Source organism: Rhopalosiphum padi, chromosome 4 (assembly GCF_020882245.1).
Source record: "Rhopalosiphum padi isolate XX-2018 chromosome 4, ASM2088224v1, whole genome shotgun sequence".
NCBI classification, from domain to species: Eukaryota; Metazoa; Arthropoda; class Insecta; order Hemiptera; family Aphididae; genus Rhopalosiphum; species Rhopalosiphum padi.
Genome location: NC_083600.1, coordinates 27,674,066 through 27,696,320, shown reverse-complemented (window position 1 = coordinate 27,696,320; position 22,255 = coordinate 27,674,066). Strand labels below are relative to the sequence as shown.

The 22,255-nt window shown below is 30.1% G+C and overlaps 1 protein-coding gene across 2 annotated transcripts in view; it reads left to right on the top strand.

Moving 5' to 3' along the window:
* The first annotated feature begins 1,805 nt into the window (after positions 1-1,805).
* The window catches only part of LOC132930987 (putative mediator of RNA polymerase II transcription subunit 26), a 46,094-nt gene continuing 25,644 nt past the window's right edge, over positions 1,806-22,255 (top strand). Inside the window, exon 1 of one of the 2 annotated variants that reach the window (XM_060997143.1) lies at positions 1,806-2,332. In XM_060997143.1, coding sequence (XP_060853126.1) covers positions 2,269-2,332 — 64 coding nt within the window. In that variant the 5' untranslated portion in view covers positions 1,806-2,268. The remainder of the gene's footprint in view (positions 2,333-22,255) is intronic. The other variant, XM_060997144.1, reaches the window with a different exon arrangement.

Below are 22,255 nucleotides of genomic sequence, written 5' to 3'. Positions count from 1 at the left end.
TATTTTCCATTATTTAGATCGCCATAATATTTTTAATTCATTCAACAGCGTACACCAAAAAAATAAAAACAAAAAAATAACATAATACATTGAACTAGTTTAACAAAAACAAATGACCTAGAAATGCTTAAGTTAAGATAAATATTGGCGTTACCTGTAATTAGGTACAAAAGGGTTGATTCGAAATACTATATATTATTATATAGTCATTAGTATATATAGACCGTACAGTACCTATACACTATGTAGTATTTTACAATTATACATAATAAACATAAACAAGTTTCCATAAGTTCATATGATTAGGTTGTTTAATGTTTAGGAAAATAACTTTATGAAAACTTGCTAATGTTCTCTAAAATAATATTAAAAAGTATATGAACTAATGAACATAAATATACAAAAAAAACTTTATTTTCTCACATATTAATACTACATTAATAAAATAGTATTTGACATGTTAATTCAAACATCATTTGTATTTTAAAAATTTATAAAATTCTTGCTACAACATCATCAGAGTTGGATTAATATACCTAATTCGTTTTTTTACATTTATACGAACTTGTTTATTGATATCCTAGGGCCTCTTTTTTTGAGGGGACGTGGACCCTCTTAGCCATATCCCCTTTACCGGTTCTGAACATCATGTATATTAAATAGTATGGAATGACATGAAGTATGTACGTACCTATACTTTACAGTATCTTTTTTGGAAGTATAGTTATTTTAAACATTAACTGTAGATATGTCTGTGTATAGTATGTAGATAGGTATATAATATATACATAATTAAAGTATATAATAAAATGATCATAGTGTGTACCTAAAAAATAAATATGTATTTAATATTTTAATGGATGTTATCCAAAAACCGTTGTATCTATTACAGAAGACCTAATAGTTATTGAAACTCACCGCTGGCAAAAAATAAAGATCTCAACAACTGACACTGCTGAAGTTGTATAGATATTAAAAAATATCTAGAAAATATACGTACGTATATTGGCATATTGCACAATCGCGTACCTATGCATAACTGCGTCCGTGGTTCCGCCCTTGCAGTCTATATAATATTAGATTGTACATAATTCAGGAACAATATAATATTGTAGTATTATCGAGATGGCGGATCTATAGCACAATAAATATATAGTATTCGGCGAAATGTAGTATGTTTGGCTGTGAGCTGCAGTAGTACTGCAGTAGTATACCTATATCGACCCGCCCTAGCAAAAACAATAAAATTGTATAATATGTATAATATATATATATATATACATATGTATGTAATAAGTATTAGGTATACCAATGTATTCTGCAGGTATATTATGCAGACCGTGTGTAACCGGGTAACGAGAACAAAATCACCCACCCATCCGAAACCTGCAACATTATTGTACCTGAATAGTCTATAAACAAATATCACTGAAAAAAAAAAAACATAACAAAAATAGGCGGCGATATAAATGAAAGGTGCCGGGCGGTGCTGCAGTTTGTGTCGCGCTGTACAAGTCTTGTGCAAGTCGCACCGGGGCGCGTTCTCGTTTCCACTCAAATCACACACACACACATACACACATATAAATAAATAGACGCACTCACACAGACAGACATTTACGCACATACACGCACACAGCGGTCCGGCTGAATAAGAAAGTGACCCTCTCCTCTGTATAATATCTGCAGTGCGTATGCGGCGTCTCTCCTTCTCGCTCGCTCACTCTCTCTCTCTCTCTCCACCAGTCATCTCACTCCCCAAACGACGGTGGCGACGACGGCGTCGACGTCTCTCTCCCAACAGCGTCTGTGTCTATGTCCAATCTTCACTCTCGTGTGAACAGTAGTTTAGGACGAGTCGACGCGAGTTTGTGATTAGAAAAAAATAATAATAATCGTTTGAATTTTTTTTTTACTTTAACCGTAATTCGTATACATATATTTACACGTATATTTATACATAGAATACAATATAATAATTTAATAATTTGATACGAGTGTTTTGCAAAAAAAAAAAACAATTTTTTTTTAATTTCGATCGGTTTTTGTTTATTTATTTATTTTTTTAATCACACGCGTTGTTCGCCCGAAAACTAAATGTCACTTGCGCACCGAGTGTACGGGTTTTCCACTAAAAGTCCGCCGGCCGCACCTATAGTGTAGTGGTTCACAGTCGAAAATATTGTCCAGCCGACACATCATCGGAGACAGCCAATCGAACTTGCTTGTGTGCGAAAATTCAACCCCGTCAGCGAGCGCGCGTCAACGATGACAGCCAGCCACAAGACCGCCGCCACCGTAGTCGTGCTGTTGCTGGCCTGTGTACTCAGTGGTAAGTGTTTATTGTTTTCTATTTTTTATTCGTATTATTACTACACGAAGGATAATGAAATCCGATATTTAAATAATGACGACGATACCAGTCGATCTTGTTTTTATGGGCGCAAAGACTAAAATCGAAAGTAATGTATAATAATGATAATATAAATACGATACATAGGAAAAGATGTTGCAATGGAAAGTGAAACGACGACGTGTGATACAGACCGAGTGCATGTACGCCGGCAATAATAACGGTGTTAACGGTGTTGCGGAGAGTATAATAAAATATAATAAAAATAGAGTAAAAACAACATTACAATATAAAATATATATGTATTTTTAACGTAATGGGCCGTGGATAAAATATACACTACGGGGGAAAGAAAGACACTTCCGTCACGCGGTTTCGATCCATTTATGAACGTCTCATTTACGGAAAATGATTTAAGAACGATTCGCAATCGTCATGTCTTTTAAACGATTTTCATTTATATAATTTGGTATAACGTGCACCGTGCAAGCGCTCATCTCTCGCGCGGTAATTATAATTATATGGCGTCAAAAATGCTATGTAAATTAATATGCAAACAAAATTACATTTTCAAAACCATTCGTTAGACTATACAGCATAATCTAATATTATATTGTGGCGAAAATGTCACTGTAATAATAGAGTTATACCACCGCGTTGTGTTATTATTTATGTGAACACGATGATTTCTCGATTTAAAAAAAAAACCTATTTAAATCGCATGTATGTTAGGTGTATAGAGTGAAAGAAACAATACTATTGTTCGCTGGATATATACCTTTATACTATATTTCCATTTGTAGATAACTATATATATATTATTTTTCGGGTGTCATAACTCATATAATCCAACGCTTATATTATAGCCATATCCCGTGGAAAGTTTTGAACACTATATTGGACCCATTGTGTGGAATCGAAATTTGTGGTTTTTACTCCACCGCGATAGACACCTAGACACCATCTATTATATATTTGCTCAATGAAAAACAAAAGTAATAAAACCAATGACGATGGCGTGAGTAAATTCGTTAAAGAAAAAAGTGAAAATTTACGTTCGTTTTTTTGGTGAAATTAATTTTTTTTTCTGCATTCTGATACCTATAAAATTATGTATGAATGATGAACATTTCATATATATACATATATATATATATAAAGCGCCCAGGGTAATCGGTCCCATTAAGGGAAGTAGTAAAACAATGGACGACTCATGACTTTACATAGGATCGCTTCTGCTGAGAAAAATTGATCGTGTCATTAAACGGAATAGTTATTGTACAGTGTGATCTAAATACATCATAATATCCGTCAGTCACTCACGATCATGCCTACTCATATAACAATATAATATCAAGGTTGTTAAATCATATTATATTAATGGTAATATATTATCAAACACCTTGTCATGCGTGTCAACTATCTTTACAATATAAATTGTATACATTAATAAACAAATATACCTAATATAATGCTATTAATTAAATATAATATATTATATACTGATCGGACACATCTATAGTAGTATAGTGGTGAAACATAGAATATTAACGATGAGCCGAACCTCTTGTTGCCTAATGTTTATTCGTAACAAAATGTTTCGTTTTTAATCAACTTTACGAGTCACACTTTATTATTCACATTTGCCCGCATAATACATAATACTGTCAAATTACACAAAACCGGAGAATATGGACTACTGTGTTACCCATAAAAACACAATGATGTATATATATATATGTATAAACTTACTATATAGAAGGCGTCCAGCATTACGCACAAGGCGGCGCACATCTACTTCTCCTCCAGCCCGACAAATACGATAGTAATATATGCACCGCGCTGCTGTGTATATTGAATTTTGCATAATGTTCGAATACGTTAACTTCACCCTTTCTGTAGCATTTCTTGTTTTTGTAAAATTAATCGATTAAGGAAAGACGTAAACGGGTATTATACGATAATAGTGAAAATGTCACCTCGGAAGAACCGGTTGAACATTCCAATAAAGGTTGAAACCCGACGGCCGACCTTGAAGCATCATCGACGTTATAGTGCGCGGAAAAAAAACAATCATGCACTGAACTCGCATCACCTACAATAATAGATTAAATAGGCAACGCTTAAATAATTGTATAGCGTTCGTGCATTATTCGTGCCATAAATTCGAATCGAGCTTAATTAATTATGGACTTAATAAAAACATACCTGTTGAATCGTTTAAAATCCATTACGATTACACTTATCACATAACACATGTTAGTACACAGCAGTATAATACACGTCTGAAGTTGTTAAAAACAAAAATCATGATATAGACCTTCGACAAGTAATACGTTTATACTAAAATAATAATGACTGAGCATATAATACGTGTATACCAGATTTATAATAAAACCATTTTTGATGTATCTACAATGATTGACAAGTTTGCGTGTATGAGTACTTCGATATTATATTATATTAAAAAAAAAAAACATGTAAGAAGTTCAATAGAGTTCATTCAGGATATCAAACAATATATTAGGTACATATACAATACAACGAACATAACTACGATTGAAATCTTTGACAAAAAAAAAAAAAAAAAAAACATGCGCCGAGTTAAAAAATAACTTTCAATTGACTCTTTTCACAATTTATTATGTACCTATACAATTAGTAAGCACTTCGCATTTATAAAATGGTTGAATTATTTCTTGGTTTTTATTTTTCCCGCTTCAAAAGCAAAAATAAACGTTGGTTCTAGAAACTCTGAAATCCACATTCCGCTAAATGTAAGTGTTTGCTGTTAACCGGCAACCGCCAGAATTCAACTTGCGATGACCACAAGAATGTTGGTATAACTTGGTTCTTTGAGCATTCGCCTGTGTATGATTAACTATTAAGCGTATTATTATATCTAGGTATTTGAGGAACAAATTACATTTATTTTTATTATGATATAATATGTACTACAATATTATATAATATATACTTAGCTACTATAGAGTATAGGTACCTACTTGCATAAAATATATTAACAAGTTCAGATTTTTATTGTTGGTATGTATGGCAAATATTTGATATTTAAATTATGAAATGATTTTCTTTTTCCCAAATACTTAACCCGTTACCATAAAAAAATATAGAATAGATTAAATGGACATCTAATTAAAAGATATGTTAAAATTACATGTATAGTACATTTCATAACTCATAGTATACAGTATAGACAGAATTTTAATTATTAATGAAATTCATTATTTTATATTCACACGTGTATTTATTTATAAAATGAGGAAGTTAACGAAATAATAAAAAAAAAAATGTCTGTATATCTAGATAATATATTATGATCAAGTTGATATTTTGTCTTAAAATTCCCGCACATGTAACTGCGTTGCTGATTATTAGTATTTCATATTTAATTACTAATTAGGTTGTTATATAGTACTAAACTTCCACACAAAAAATAATAATAATCGCGTTGTTCAATAGTTGGTATATTTAATTTTTCCCAGTAACCTAAATTGTCTATGTAATAACTAAATAACAACACTGTAAAATCATACTTTCATACTAAAAAAATAATAAGCCAGTTCGTTGAAAAAATAATTTCTATTTTTAATTTAAAAATCTTGTAATCGGAATTTTTTTCTTACAAAACTACATAAATATTTAAATTATAATTTATATTATTAATATAATTTAAAAATTTTATAATACCTACTATGCACTGACTCACTGTGTATGTGCAATAAACAGGCTTGACTTTTCTAGTTTTATAACATAATTTCAATGATACGATTTTAAATTAAATGATTACAATATCTTAGATAGTTTCTATAATGTTGGTGTACTTCCAGCCGCAATTGTGTGTTCACCGTGCCATCTATACATTAATAATCTTCTTCTTTTATAAGACGATTAAAATTCCAAGGCCGACTAGAAGAATTTGTATCATTTTGTCCTTTATCGTATAATAACTACTGTTTAATGATTTTGCTCGTCAAGTTCACAGCCGTAATTTCTCGTACACCTAAATGATAGAAAAGTATTATACATGTTACCTATTGTAATTGATTAGGAAATGAAAGATAAAAGAACATTACAACTCAGTGTGTGCTCCGTAACCGGTTACATATTAATGCGCGTGCGTTATACAACGAGGGTACTCCATATTTTTAACACGAATGCATACAGTGCGTGGGTGTAATTAGATCCCGAGAAATAGCTATGGCCATTTCTTCACACAGCCATAACGATATAATATAATACGTGTACACATTGTACAGCTATATTATATTGGCCATGAAAACAGTTGTACGAAGGTGAAAGCGTATGTGCGAAAAATCACAAACTGAATTACATTATATGACCGTGTTTGTCTAGGAATTTCTTTCGGTATATTGCAGCACGTAGAGGTATAATATGTTGGTATAAGAAAAAAAAAGATTCTGATAAGGCTACAGGAGTATTACTATTGTGTAATATATATATATATATATATATATATATATATATATATATATATATATATACACATAGCAGGTGCTGTAGTGTGTGTGTTGTCAGACTGGACTGCGAGAGAATGGAGAAGAAAAAAATATATAAAACGCGAACAGTAAAATCGCCTGGAGGCAATCACGACCACAGGACTTTGCTCCAATTCCTGGGGCTGAGGCGTGGTCAAGGGTTCCGCCGAAACGTCGAGGTACACCTATGTCTATACGTATACCTACATGACAAAACTTTTTATTTTTTTATGTTTATGGTTTTATCGGCCGTTGCTGCTTCCATTTGGAAAGTCTTAATGAATAGACCATATTATAATATTATATTTTATTTACACGCTGGTAAGACCAATAACTATATGTAATAATAATATTACATATTATATACAGCGTGCATGCATAGATAATAACACTACGCGTACAACAACAAAATAATAGCAGTAGCAGCGTACCTATGTGTATCGATATCGCGCGCACATGATGTTGTGTAATAGAACAATCCAACCCCGCTGCAGTAATAGTATATCTGGTATTCGCATATATAATATTATTATGGTATACATAATAATATAGCACTGTCAAATAGCAAAGACTGATGATGGTAAATGTAATGATATAATATATCATGTATAAACATCTGAATAATCGCGTGGGTTACGCCTTACGCGAAGATATATGATATCGTGGGGCTCAACTCATATACGCACGCATAGCCGCATAAGTATTCCCATAAGTTTTGTTAGGGCAGCTGTTATACTCGGTTAAACGATTGATTACCATCATGCCAAAAACAAAATTCGACTAATTGAACGGCTATAAGTTGAATAAAAAGTGTTTAATATTGTACGGTTTTGTTCTCTTTGCGATAGGTTTTTTTTTTATTTTTAAATGTAAATTGCTATCAATAACAAAACAATTTAACAACCGGCAGAGGTGGAAGGCCACAATTTCCAACAACCTATACCAATCTTTCAACCAGTGTAATACTGAATCTTTAATAATATTTTTAAGAATACCCAACCTACACAAAGTAATTTAAGACGTATTTGTACATACTGTTAATAACTAATATTTTAAAATATTTAAATACCTATACTTAATATTGTATAATATGCAATTTTATATCATAACTCATAAATACAATTACTGCAATTGCAGCCGAGGATTACCTGTGTAAAAAAAAAACAATTATTAACTTATTTATTCATAATGATAATTGCATTATAAGTGGATACTAAGGATACTGTACTATAATTTAAATAAAAATGAGCGATCATCGTGAAACGAGCCATAAGCCACGAAATAATAAGACAATTTTTATTAATTTATTATTTTTAAGGAATTTAATTTGTTTGATACTTGGTTTATTTGATGAATCTGAGATAGTATGTAAGAAATAAACAGTCGTTAACTAACAGTCCATCTAAAGTACTTATATACTTTATGCTCATTTATATTAGGGATGGGCAACTCAAAATTAGCAAATGGCCAATAATGGTCAGTAGTTTTCGTTTGGTATTATTTTTTTTTTCGCTCTGCATATTTTCAGTTAATAAAAATTCTAAAACGTTTAATAATTTGAAAAGGAATACACGTGGTCGTGTTGCGCATAAAAAAGATACGTGGTTCGTCAACTGCTCACCCCTGATTTAAGCACAATATTAAACACAAAAACTACAACTTCTGTACACGTTGATCGCCATTATAGCTGTCTTCATTAGCTGATTAACAGTCTATAAGGGTACGTATTATCATAATGTGCGATTATGAAATACGATCACGTTTTCGAAAGAAAAAAAACAAACAATGTGCGGGTATCCAAAAAAAAATCTTTTATTTAGAGCTTTCTCTCTGCGGCGCGTCGAGCGTGATTATACGGTTTCGCGTGACGTCATTACAAATAAATGCCATGCCAATTGTGCGAGAAGACGTTACCGTGTTGATAAATATTATTATGTATTATTCAAAAATGATTAATGTTCCGTCCCCGTGTTAAAGGTCAAACATCTTATAACTTCATTACGTGCCCCGGATCGCATGAATGTCATTTTCGCATGTCCTAAATATACGTATAGATGTATATTATTACTTTAATAGAAATGTACAAGTTATGCGCGTAATTAATATAAACTATTAATTTAATAATAATAATAATAATAATATAATGTAATATTACGTTTCGGGCCGGATTAGTTGTCTTGTACCTTTCAATAACGGAACATGACCTGTGCAAAACTCTTAAGACCTCCTCCGGGTGGTCCACTGCACAATACAATATTATTATGTACCGATGGCCGTTTTCGTTTGATATTTGTTGACGTATATTATTGTACGCGGTCATGCCGCTGAACTTAACCAAAATAATACAAAATGTCATTGTAGGTATATATATTATTTTGTATTGTTATACTATATATCGTGGACAATAAAATAAGATCGCGACCAATGATATGCTAACTTGTACACGACAAATAATTAAATCACAACGAGCATTATCCTTTATTACCTTTTCAAAACGTTAGTACGTCATTCAAAATATTGACTAATATATTCTACTAATGATTAATACATTATTGATTGTTATTGATTATTATTAATTCGTTTTTTGGTAAATAGATTTAATTGAATTTCTGACGGCCTCCGGTCTGAAATTGACATAGGTTTTTAGATTTGTAGAAAATTGAATTTAGTGAATACGCAGTAATTTTATATAGATATTTTTCCATCCAGTCTAATCGTATAAGATATTATTATTGCTCATCTATACGAAATCGGAAATACCTACACAAATTCAACTGGCAAGGTCAAGAGTGTGCAATGAAATTATGGCACGCGTTTTTGCATATTATACATCCCATTAAATATAATATAAAAACATGACATACGTTTTAAGCCCCTTGTTGCGCGCCTACGGGTTATGGTCGAACACATTATTGTAGGTACTTGGCGGGGGCGAACAATAATAAATATGATACTCCTTACGATAACCGCTGTGCGATTTATTAAATTGATGATAAACCGTCGTGTTTCGCGTGGTTCGCAACCACTCGTAAAAAGTCACAAAAATATGAAATATTATATAAACAATTAAAATATTATCACATTTAATGCATATAATCCATTATTATTATTATTATTATTATTATTATTAGGTATCACCATTACGCGACCGTTAAAGTGATTCCCACTCAAACATTTAAATTAAAAAAAAAAAATAAATTTAGCCACAACCACAAGCACTATATATACCTACCTATCTACCCATACAGTACGACCATAATATCCACGTAAAAAAACACGGGAAACCGTAGGCACATAGTGTACCTATATAATTTAAAAATTGTGTATTGTAATAATGCAATGTAAAAATCCTGTAAAATCTATATATAACGTCTGAAATAACAATAATAATAAGCACTCAAGAATTTGATTATATTTACGATACCGTATAATAAAATAATAATAATATAATACCATAGCTATATAGCACACATTATTATGTAAACACACGGTCGAAAATCGTAATTGACTGGCACCATCTGGAACTGGCCACAGACCAAACAATATAACGTAGTTAGCGAATAAAATCGTATAATACATATTACATACATTGTGTTATACCCTGCTCGCACGATCTCTATGTGTTCGTCTAATTTATTCTCGAGAAATTCGACATGACAAAAAAAAAAATAATAAAAAAAACAAGTTTGATATGTTTTGTGTGATTGTGTAACGGATCCGGGAATCAAAAATTCAACAGTTGGCGACGAGACGGTATATGCGCGCCGTAATAAAAGAATAAAAAAAAAAGTACGATTAAATAATGAATCACACGGACCTGCAGAAACAAAACGGCAAACCCTACGTGCATTTAATGTGGGCCGGTTAACATACTTTTAGGGATAAACGCTATAAGTTCGCCGAGAGTTCAAACAACTCCTCTCGTACACGTAGGTAATATAATAATAATAATGATAATATATGTATAAACATTCCCGGCGGGTCGAGATCAACGACCTGCCGAGTGGGCGTCATAACGTAGTAATAATAATCACAATAATAATAATAATAATATTAAAAAAATATACAAACTCGCACAACCTGCGCACGAGAACTACTGCGTAAAGGTCGCGTGCACGTGTTTTATTGATTTAGATACGTATAGTTTTTACGCAGATATAATACTATTATATAGGTATAGCAGGTACACACGCACGTACACGTTTCATATACGTTTGCTTTATGGAAATGCAAACGCGATCTAATCGGCTCTGATGCCGGACAGTGAGAGAGACGTGGAACCATAATATCAGACGACCGCGTAAATTGTGCACATCGCGTATATTAAAGTAAAAATTTATCGTGCGCCATATCCGTGTGCCTATCCGTGCGGGTTGATATTCGTGCCAAGATCTAGATCTTCAAGCGCGGGGTGAATTTTAAAATCGCGTACTTGGTTTAATATATAGTCGTCTAGTCGTGTGTGCAAGTGTACCTATCCTATCACATTGCATTTGTAAAAACCCGAAATCTTTTCCTAAGTGTTTTTTCTTCAAATCGTATCGATCAAATCCGCAAACGATTTTATAGAGAGGGCAAGTCAAACATAGTTTGGAGAATTATTAAGTATTGTATATATATATATATATACAATACTGTTTTGTTTTACAATATAGGTATAACTTACTGCAAGTCGTGCTTATTTATATTCGTTTAGTTTTTTGTATAAATTATTTTTGTAAATGTAATGTTTTCCACCTATTACATGATTTCATTTTTATTTTTTAATATTTATAACTATACCGGATGCTTTTTGCGTCACTAATCCAATAATTTGTAAACGAGGAGTGACTTAAGCCACCCACGAGTTTGTCTGATATAAGCGGAAAAAGTGCGTAGTACGAAATTTCGTAAAAAAAGACCTGGGATCGGCTATTATGATGGGTAATTTTTGTTTTTTATTAATATTATTATTATTATTATTATTGTATAATATAGCTGATATTCATAAGGTAATAAGTTTAGTCGGTACCATATTAATACGACCCTTTAGCGAATGCGCGCTTCATATTATAATAATATGTTTATGTTATGACATGTATGCAAATATAATAATAATAATATGGTATGTGCCAATACGCTTATTATCTGTATGGTGTATATATATATACAGCGCAGGACTTGTACACAGTTAAATAAACGCGTTGACCGGAATTATTGTTACTATGTATTAGACACTTGTCACGTACCAACGAACGTTATACTACCTATACGGCTATACCTAATACGTAACGCACTCTACTCAAACGATATTACTATTATTATTATGTAAATCAGTGATTTTTGACCGTACAGTTAAATATGACATAATAATAATATAATAGTATAATACTGTACGAGTGCCGAGTGCCGAGTAATAATAATAATAATAATAATATACATAATATATATGGATACATATACTGATATACTAATTCTATATATTATATAGGATTATACGTTTATTGTTAATAATGTATATACTGAGTGGCCCTACGACCGGCACGTGATGTTTTCTAGTGATTTCGGAGGAAACACTGTGAACGAGTGTATTATTACTATATTATTTATCGGGTGCACTCAAGTTTTTTGTATCCTTAACTTAATTTTTACTCTTACATAAACCATGTGTACCTATGTTTGTTTATAGTATTGTAATGTATATACCTATCGAGAACATTGGTTACATTTATATTATACAGGTAGTACTGCATATTTATATGTATATATTAACTATAAATAATAATAAAAAAATGTTTATATTTTACATTTTTACGTATAAACTGTATAATAATATTAAATAATGGACGAATAGCGCATAATATATTTTAATAGCAATATACAAGAGATGGGAAAACAAGGACAGCCGGAAATATTAGACATCAGTTCTTATATTGCATATTATTACATATAATATTGATCTTCTTTGTGCAAAAAAATATTATTATAGGTAGGTACTCATAATTTTAACTTTATTTTTAATAATTTAAATCAAGATTTATTTAGTAAAAAAAAATTTTAGTACAATATTAGTTCATGCGTGATAAGTGTTTAAGTGTTTCTAACAGTTTTAAGACCAATAAAATAATATTTTATTCTAATATAATACGCTGAAATTCAAGATTTTGAAAATGCGGGATTCCTTCCTAATACCCGTCGTAATATTATATAATATTATAATAATGTACGTACCTCATACCTATATATCGGTTTGTATGCCATTGGTCGATGGATATACATACGTTTTTAATAATAAGAGGCTGTGTTATTTTTCTCATTTCCAACCACATTATTCAATTTTACTAGTAGGTAGTTACAACTAAGTACAAAATATATAATTCAATATCTATATATAGTTTATATACAAACACGAAACATTCTCATAACGCGTATATGCAATATGCATAATCACGTAGAGGAGACTATAATTTTATAATTATTATTTATTAATACTGGCTGTGTTTAGTGTCCGTGTATAATATAATATTATTCATATATATATATACATGTATACAAGTAAATAGTTTTAAAGTATGGGTACCTATGCTACTTAAAAGTTAAAACAAAAATATGCAAATAAGTATTTATTGTTCTTGATTTATTATTGAACCCGGAACACTTAATTCATAATTAATAAACCTGTCCAATAATATATAGGTAGATGAAGTTTAAATAAATATGGATTACACGGAGCGTAACGATTTTTCATTAAACAAGTGAATACCCAAGTACTCACTCCCCATTTTTTTTATGTGAAGAGTATAATATTATACAATCTCTATAAAATAAATAAATAATCACATGGCTACGTGATAAGGAAATTGAACAGTATCATTTAGTAAACCCAAACATTTTAATAATAAAAACAAATCATACAATTTATACAAATTATATAATATAATTATACTAAAGCATTTAAGATGCTGTTGGCTTCGTATATAGGTACTCATTAGGCATACATAGTCATGGACTCTAATAATTTAAAGCTATATGCTGCTCCATAACCTAATTTAAATATATTAAATGTTAACTAATTAAACATAAAGTATTTATAATAAATTTTAATGATAAAACACAAAGAAAATCCATACTTTAATACGATTATTTAAAAATAATAAATTTATATTAACCACATACAATTAGTATTACAAATATATTATGCAACAAATATTCTTTTTTTCGTAAAAACTATATTATGAGTAGGTAATGAATTACTATTTTTGCTAACAACTATTTATTTTATTTATTTATATTAATATTATTATATCGCCTGATGCACCAATTGCACCAATAGAAAAACATGAATGATTTATCCAATATTATTAACACATCCATTTCATTTATTTCACGGGATATTCACAAAGTTTATATTTGATTCCCGAACACGAAAGTTTAATTTCAATAAATTATTTAACATTACACTTATAAAAGGCCCGTTCAAAAAATATTATTCTGATCAAAATGTTACATTATATAAGTACTCGATAATCGACTTGACAGGTTACACCCATATTTCGTTTAATTTTCATTATAATAAAATGCATAATATTGCCTTATCACTACAATGCTGTAGGTACAGTACCACTTAAACTAACTGCAGGTAAATATAGTATTACATTTATATATTCTTAGTATAAATGATTGATAGACAAATGTAACATGTCTACAATTATTAACAAATAAAAATGATTAATATGTCTTGTCATTAAAATATCAATTAAATTTCCCTTTATTCATGTATAACAATATCTTTGAAATGCTTCGATACAATGAAATGATAAATATACCTTAACAATTAGAAATAAGCTCTAGTAACTGTTCAATGAACTATATTGCTTAAATAACTGTGACTAATATTATATCGACAATTGAGCGTTGTTTATTAATTATTTTTTAGAATAACATTTTTAATTATACTAGTATTAACTATTATTAGCCTTACTAGTATTACTGTATTAGTAATGTGCTACTTTGACATATTTCATTTATGTATTATATTGTGTTAACATATTTTAACACATTTCAGTGAATGATTTTTGACCTATTACTTAACAATATATTAGTGTCCTATATAGCCGGTGTGAATACACAAGACGTAACGTGGTAGTTTTTTTAAACAAACGAGTTTTTATTTAAAAATCGTACCGCAAGTTAATGGTGTACGGTTTACGAACTAGTAATATCAATAAAAACAATTATTTCACAAAAAATATTCTAAAAAATATAAACTATTATTCAATGAAAAACAATTTATAAATTCTGTAAACATTAATACCATTATAGAAATACCTGACCATGTTCGGATTACGTAGTGGTGTAACAAATAATAATGAAATAATTTGTCGGTTGGTAGATAATAAATTATAATTGGTGGGAAATTAAAATCATAATTTTTACGTAATACTTCTAATACTTACAATAATTATATGAGGAAATACCGTATAAGTACTCAAATAAATTATAACATGGGTTTTGTTGTACGTGCTAACGTAATCAAATTATTCGCTTTTAAATATTTTAATTTATGGAAAATAATATTAATGTTCCGTTTAATCCATGGAAAAAAAAATCATCAAAACTAACGGTGATGTAACCCAACTTATGGATATAACGTGATCTGAATAATATTTTTAAATCGGACTTGAATTGTTTTTTGATTATTGAAAATATTTCAAATATCGTGAAAAAATTATAACTCAATACACAATGATTAATTCGTATGTATTATGACCTATCGTCGGTTCTCCTATATCTAGGCCAAAAGGTAGCTGGCACAGATATATATGTAGGTGTATTATTCGTTTGTACTACACAACATATATATATATTATATACTAGAATATCCACTACAATATACGACTGCAGTAGTAGTACTGTATCCACTACCTGTATAATATTATGATACATGAGGTATTATTGTAATACACGGCAGCTACTTCCATACGCCAATACTTGTATTATATATTATTATTATCACTTCCACGACTAAGGCGGCGGCGTCGTCAGTTCGCGTCCTCAAACAATGAGCACACAATATACATATTTACCATTGAGTGGATTATATTACAATATACTCAATGATATTACTTGTTGTGTGTGTGAATTGATATTATACGAATAATATTGTAGTAGACGGTACGTTTTAACAATTCGATGGCGGTGTACTACATATTTTTATTATTACACTATATATTATAAACAGCACAACGCGATTGTCGAAGTGCAGAGCGACGATCAGCGATAATTAAAAGCCGATTATTGGTGCGTTTTCACACGGTCTAATTCGCCATCGCTCGTCAATCGTTATATTATTATTATTATTATTGTGACTAATGACTATTCTATCGACTATTGTGTCTATCGGCACACGCGTGATGATGTCCAATCGGCTGACACGCGTGTATATGAATGTATATTCTATATATATATATATATTACGATAAACTACAATGAATAATAATATAAAAGGCGAGAACATGTGTCAAACTGAGTCTAGGACGTATAATAAATACTTATACGTACATATTATGTCGTATATATATATATATATATGTATACAATATTATGTTATAGCCGTCAGAATGCAACTTGTATTGACGGTAATGGAAATCGCTACATCGCCTGTGTTATGATTAAAAAGAAAAAAAGACTCATAAGAAGATGAAAAAAAAATAGCATTGCTATAATATCAATGACAAATTGAATAGGTAGATAGTTACAATAATATAAATCGAAATGGTGTATAGACGACGGTGACGACTACGGCGACGAAGAGTGCGCATGATGCCGATGTGACGTTTGTTGCACTGTCATTCAAAAACGATATTCTATATCTTTTGCCGGGGACCTACCGCATTTTTAGTATAATATTATATACGCAGTCATTGTATTCCACTAATTTAAAACAGCAATCTATACCGTGTGCGTGAAAAATATCAAAAGGGTATCACTGCTATTACACAATAATAGACGTACATGCGTTAATTGGTTTTGGGATCGACAAACGAATGCCAAGGACGGCGCAAAACCTTTCGAGAAGTCACGCATATTCTCATTTCGCGTGTATAGGTGCAACTGAGATAATCAAGTTGGTAAAGAGGATGCAGAGATGTTTAACTCCACTACACGGATAATTAAATTGGATAACTACGAGTATACATCATAAATATATTAACATTTATGAGCAATCTAGTTGATAACCTAACCTTTGAAGGAGCTTTAAAGATGTTTTTTTTAAAAGGTTGCTTTAACTCCCCCTGAATTAAGCCTATATACATATTTAAATATTTGTCGCATTATCACAATTTATACAAAAATATTGGATTGTGTTACTTAGAAAATTTAAAAAGTAGAAAGCATTATAATAACCCTGTACAATTCTTCTAAATAAAAAAAATATATCAAAATGTTGATAAGTATTTAGATAATTAATTTATCATATGAATTATATTATCTATGTGTAGTTTATAAAGCCCGAATAAAATTTCGATTGAATAAGTTAAGCCACTAAATATAAATATATAGGAAATGATTTTTATATAAACTAATTGGTAGTAACTTAGATGTTTGAAACTATTGTTTGATTAAAATAATTTAAATAGCTTTAACACATTCATCGTCTAAATCAATTTGTTAATTCATCAGCAATAAAAATAATTATCATACAAGACAAAGTAGTCTTTCTATAATTCAAATAAACACATTTATGTATTATGTATACAACTTTAAAATGATTATGGAATTGTTTTTGTACTATAGAAATTAATGAAAATAAAATTTGAATATTTTAAGACTAATTCCGAATATAGATCATCTATATCTGTAGATCTATAAAAACGTTATGTAAGGTATAAGTAACATCTTTTCTCTGTAGAAAATTTTATTCAAACGTGCATTGTTTAGAGAAACTTAATTTAAATAAACTGAACAGTGAACGTACATTTAGTAGGTACCTGCTATCTTTTAAATCAAAATTAAATATCTAATGACCATGTAAGTATATGTGTGTGTCTGACGCGCGTGTATGTACGTATGTAAATAATTTAAGAAATTTATTTTAATTTAATTATTTGAAGATATAGATCAATCTGGTGAATAATATATGATTTTTTTATTTTTTAATATCTCGTCGGTGTATAATAGATAAGTCTCGAAATGACTGAAATGTGAAATATTTATTAAAATAATATTGTTGTTTTTAGCAAACGTATAATAATCTTGAAAAGTTATGATATTTCGCAACCCTATTATTTTTAACACATCTTCTGCGTACATATTAATCTTCTGCGAATTGCGTTTATTTCAAATTCAAACGATAGTGCGGTATATGTATTTATGGTGTACCTATACGATCAAAATGTATGATTCAAAGATTAATTTTACACGGCCAATAATAAATTAGTTACGATTAGTGGAAATTCTAAGAATATTTGTTAAAATATTCATAACTATGACCCCTGTCCCGTGATGTATGCTTAGTCCGTGAGCACGAGATTGAACCAATTGTTACGTAATAACGTGATGCATCGGCGCACACCATCACTCAGCTCAACCGTACGACGATGATGGAAACACATTCACAACACGCGTGTACGTTTATATTGTTTTAAGTGCATAACAATATAATATATATATATATATATTATTACAATTATTATTAAAACAGTTTCGATGGTTAAATCGAATCAAATCCATATGACAATGTGGCGCGGAGGATACCTTTAAAAAACGAAGTCGCTATTATAAAATGATATACAAAGGATTACGGTCGAAGACAATCAAAGCGAGCAGTTATAATAATAAATAATAATAATTTAGGTACCTACGTATGTAAGAGACGGAGTTTTCGAGTGGTTCGCCATAATAATTGCGTCGTATTAATAATATAATTGTTGAAAACGGATCACGAGACGTTCGCTTTACATAACCGATGAGAAACCCGATAGTACACATACACATAGACCAAAGACGTAGACGGACAGATGGACGGACGGGCTCACACACAAGACTTCAGAGCGCGCGCTTTCACCACGTGACTTCTTTGCCAAACCGCGTCGTGAATTCAAACCATTAAGCTCAGGTTTTTTTTTTTATTATTATTTCAATTTCATGCGTCCAATAATTAGTATTTCGTCCCACGATCCATTTGTTATTACAACCGTATATAATATATATGTATATTACAGTTACCGACCCATGTATATAACAAACGTCCGCTGGCTAAAATCGCCTTCCTGTGTGTGTCAACATGTACGATTTTTAATTATTATTACGCTTCGCTGAGTTAACAATATTAAATATAGGTAAGCTATGTCTTTGCCAAAGAGAAAATCGATTTTATTTTTAAAATGTCGCGTATTAATAGATACCTACCTGTGCGCGGCTACGCTGTTACGCAGTTAAACAGTTGTCATTAAACATGGGCGATTAAAAATTGTCGATAATGATTTCGAACTCTATTATTTTCTTTGAATATTCGTGTACTTATCTATTTTCGTTAGTCAAATGTGAGATCACATTCAAAACAAATGACACAATCGGAGAACCTTTGTAAAATTATTTTATTAAAAGAATTAAAACCAATTAGGTACATAAAATATATACTTACGTATCATTATTTATTTTTAGAATTTCACAATTATTGAACTTTCGAGTGAAACGAAAATAATATCAAGTCCGTAAATATTGACACACCGGAGCGTTTAGACATATTTCGTGATGGTTCGATAGTGTACGTGTAACATATGGTTTACGGCCACTTGTTTTCTACTCGCGGAGTTGCAAAACAGTCCCTGCGGTCTTCGTGCTTTTACTTATAATAAATGTAATTTGATGAAAATAATGTTCACAAATAATACTTTATCATATAAATATATGTAGGTATATTATATTGCTGTACAATGTGTTATTGTGTTAACTGTTAATTTCCAAGGATTCCGATTTTTAATGGCCCCAAGATCTGTGCGTCGTGAAATCTGCACTGTCAGTTTACTAACTGCCAACACTAATATAGTACATCATTTATTATTTCAATAATGAAGATTTGGCATTTTCACAAAGAACTACTTGTAGATTATCACCAGCAGTTTTTGAATTTATATTAATATTTAATTCTAAATGTCTGGTTTTATGAATGTATCCGAAAAATTATTAAATCGGAACTACTATTATGTATTTTGTACAATGCACAGAAACAATTTCAAAATACAATAGCATATTAATATATGTACAATATTATATAAACTAAATTTATAGTTAAAAAATAATTATATTTAAATCTAAAGAATTACATTTGTCAAAAAATAATATTTTCTCTCAAAATATTAATCTAATATTCTGATGTATCTATAGAGTTTTAAATAATTGAAATCAATAATAAAAACATAACATATTTTTGTAAATATTCGTCATTAATATTTATTTTTATTTTTTTATGAGTATTATGTATTGTAATATAATATATAGAATTTACACTAAACAAGAGTGCAGCAAAAAATCAAATGTTAATCACTCTTCTCTTTTGTAAAACATTAAATATATTTGTAATCATTAATTACTAATTACGTTGTTTTAAACGTTTAACGTTTAAACTTAACATATTAAAACAACTCGCGATGATTGAAAATACTATGTAATAAATTGCCTATAACAAGTATACATATTACATTCTAAAGGAGACATAAACAAATTTAAATTGCCTCGGGCCACATTAAATAAAATTGTAACTATTGTTTACAAGATTACGAGCGTATAGACTAATTAAATATTCGTTCGGAACAGATAAATGAACAATTAACCTAATATATTTTATATAATAAATACAAGTAATAATAGTATATAACAGTCTTCGGGGCAATTATAATACCTTAAAAATAGATATTACCAAGTAAACACTTAAACTTTCTAAAAGTATAGAGACTTTATTCAATAACAATACCGTTTAGTCTATTTTATAATCAATACAAGTTCACCTATATATTTTTTATTTCCAAAACATGAAACACGTTTCTTTATTACTAAAAACTAAAAAGCATTAGTATAAATCTTTTTATCTTTCTAAAATAGTTTAATATTTATTTGTTTTTTAAATTTTTAAGGCCACAAATACAAAAATTATTGGTTTATTACGAATAGTATCTAATACAAATTAATAAAAGAAAAAACAATTAGGATACTAGTATATAGGTTAGATTGATTAAGTTGTATATTTTTGAAAGTTTTAAGAAATTAAAGGTGTTTTGTATGTTTCGTTCGTCCGGTACGCCGGTCTGGGAATTTTTGTTTTCTTTAATGTCCTATTTAGGTGTTATAGGTATTTATAATGCGCATTGATCGTTTGATAAATACATTTAATATTTATACAATACCTACTTATTTTATAGTCACATAAATGCGACTGTTACATGCCTACACACAATTATTAACGGCACTATAGTCTACCGCGTTTACAAAAATTGTAAAATAAAGTATTTAGTCATATAAAATAGATAAACCCAAAACTCAAGTCCCAAATTGTAATTATTAATATTAGTCTGCGGCAAACGTTGCGGAATCGGCAAAGCGACTGTTGGGCTTTAAGTTAATATTATATTATTATTATGCGAGTGTTTGACGGCGGTAAATCGACCGTGTCGAAAACCAAAGAAATCCGCGTTCGCGTTGTAAAGCGACCGCGCGCGTGCGACACCACCGCTGCACCGATGGGAAATAACACTCGGCTGAGCATTTCAAGAATGCTGCTAATCGCTTAACCTCGACTGCACGCAGACAGCGGAATGAACCGCGGCAGTGGCCCACGCATAATACCTAGGTATATACCTATACAGTCCTACAACTTGTAAATATATTCTATGTAGACGTATAACAGATCTATGTGGCTATATACAATATATTTATATAGGTATATTATATATTATAATATAATATTGCCACATCGTTATTGTTTCGACCGTTGTTATTATTATTACGATAACGTTATCCTCCGATCAGTCGAGAAGTATTTAAAAAAAAAATTAATATTGTGTTGTGTATATAATAGCTGTACGTATTATAGCCGACTTTAAACGAGTAAGAAATTAAGAAAACATCCTCAAGGATTTAGGTACCACTAATATTATTCCTTATCTGTATTATGACATAACGTTTCAAAATTTCATTAAACTATTGTTTGCTGATAATATAGAAATTGTCCGTAGGTACAATGAACTGTCAAGTCGATGCTGGTTTACTTCAATTTGATTTCAATATTTCCTATGGACGATGTACTAACATTGATTTCACTCCTAATATTAAATAATAAGGTTTGTAGGTTTTAAACTTAAAAAAAAAACTCAACAAAAATGTTTACGATTCCTCTCGTTTAGTATAC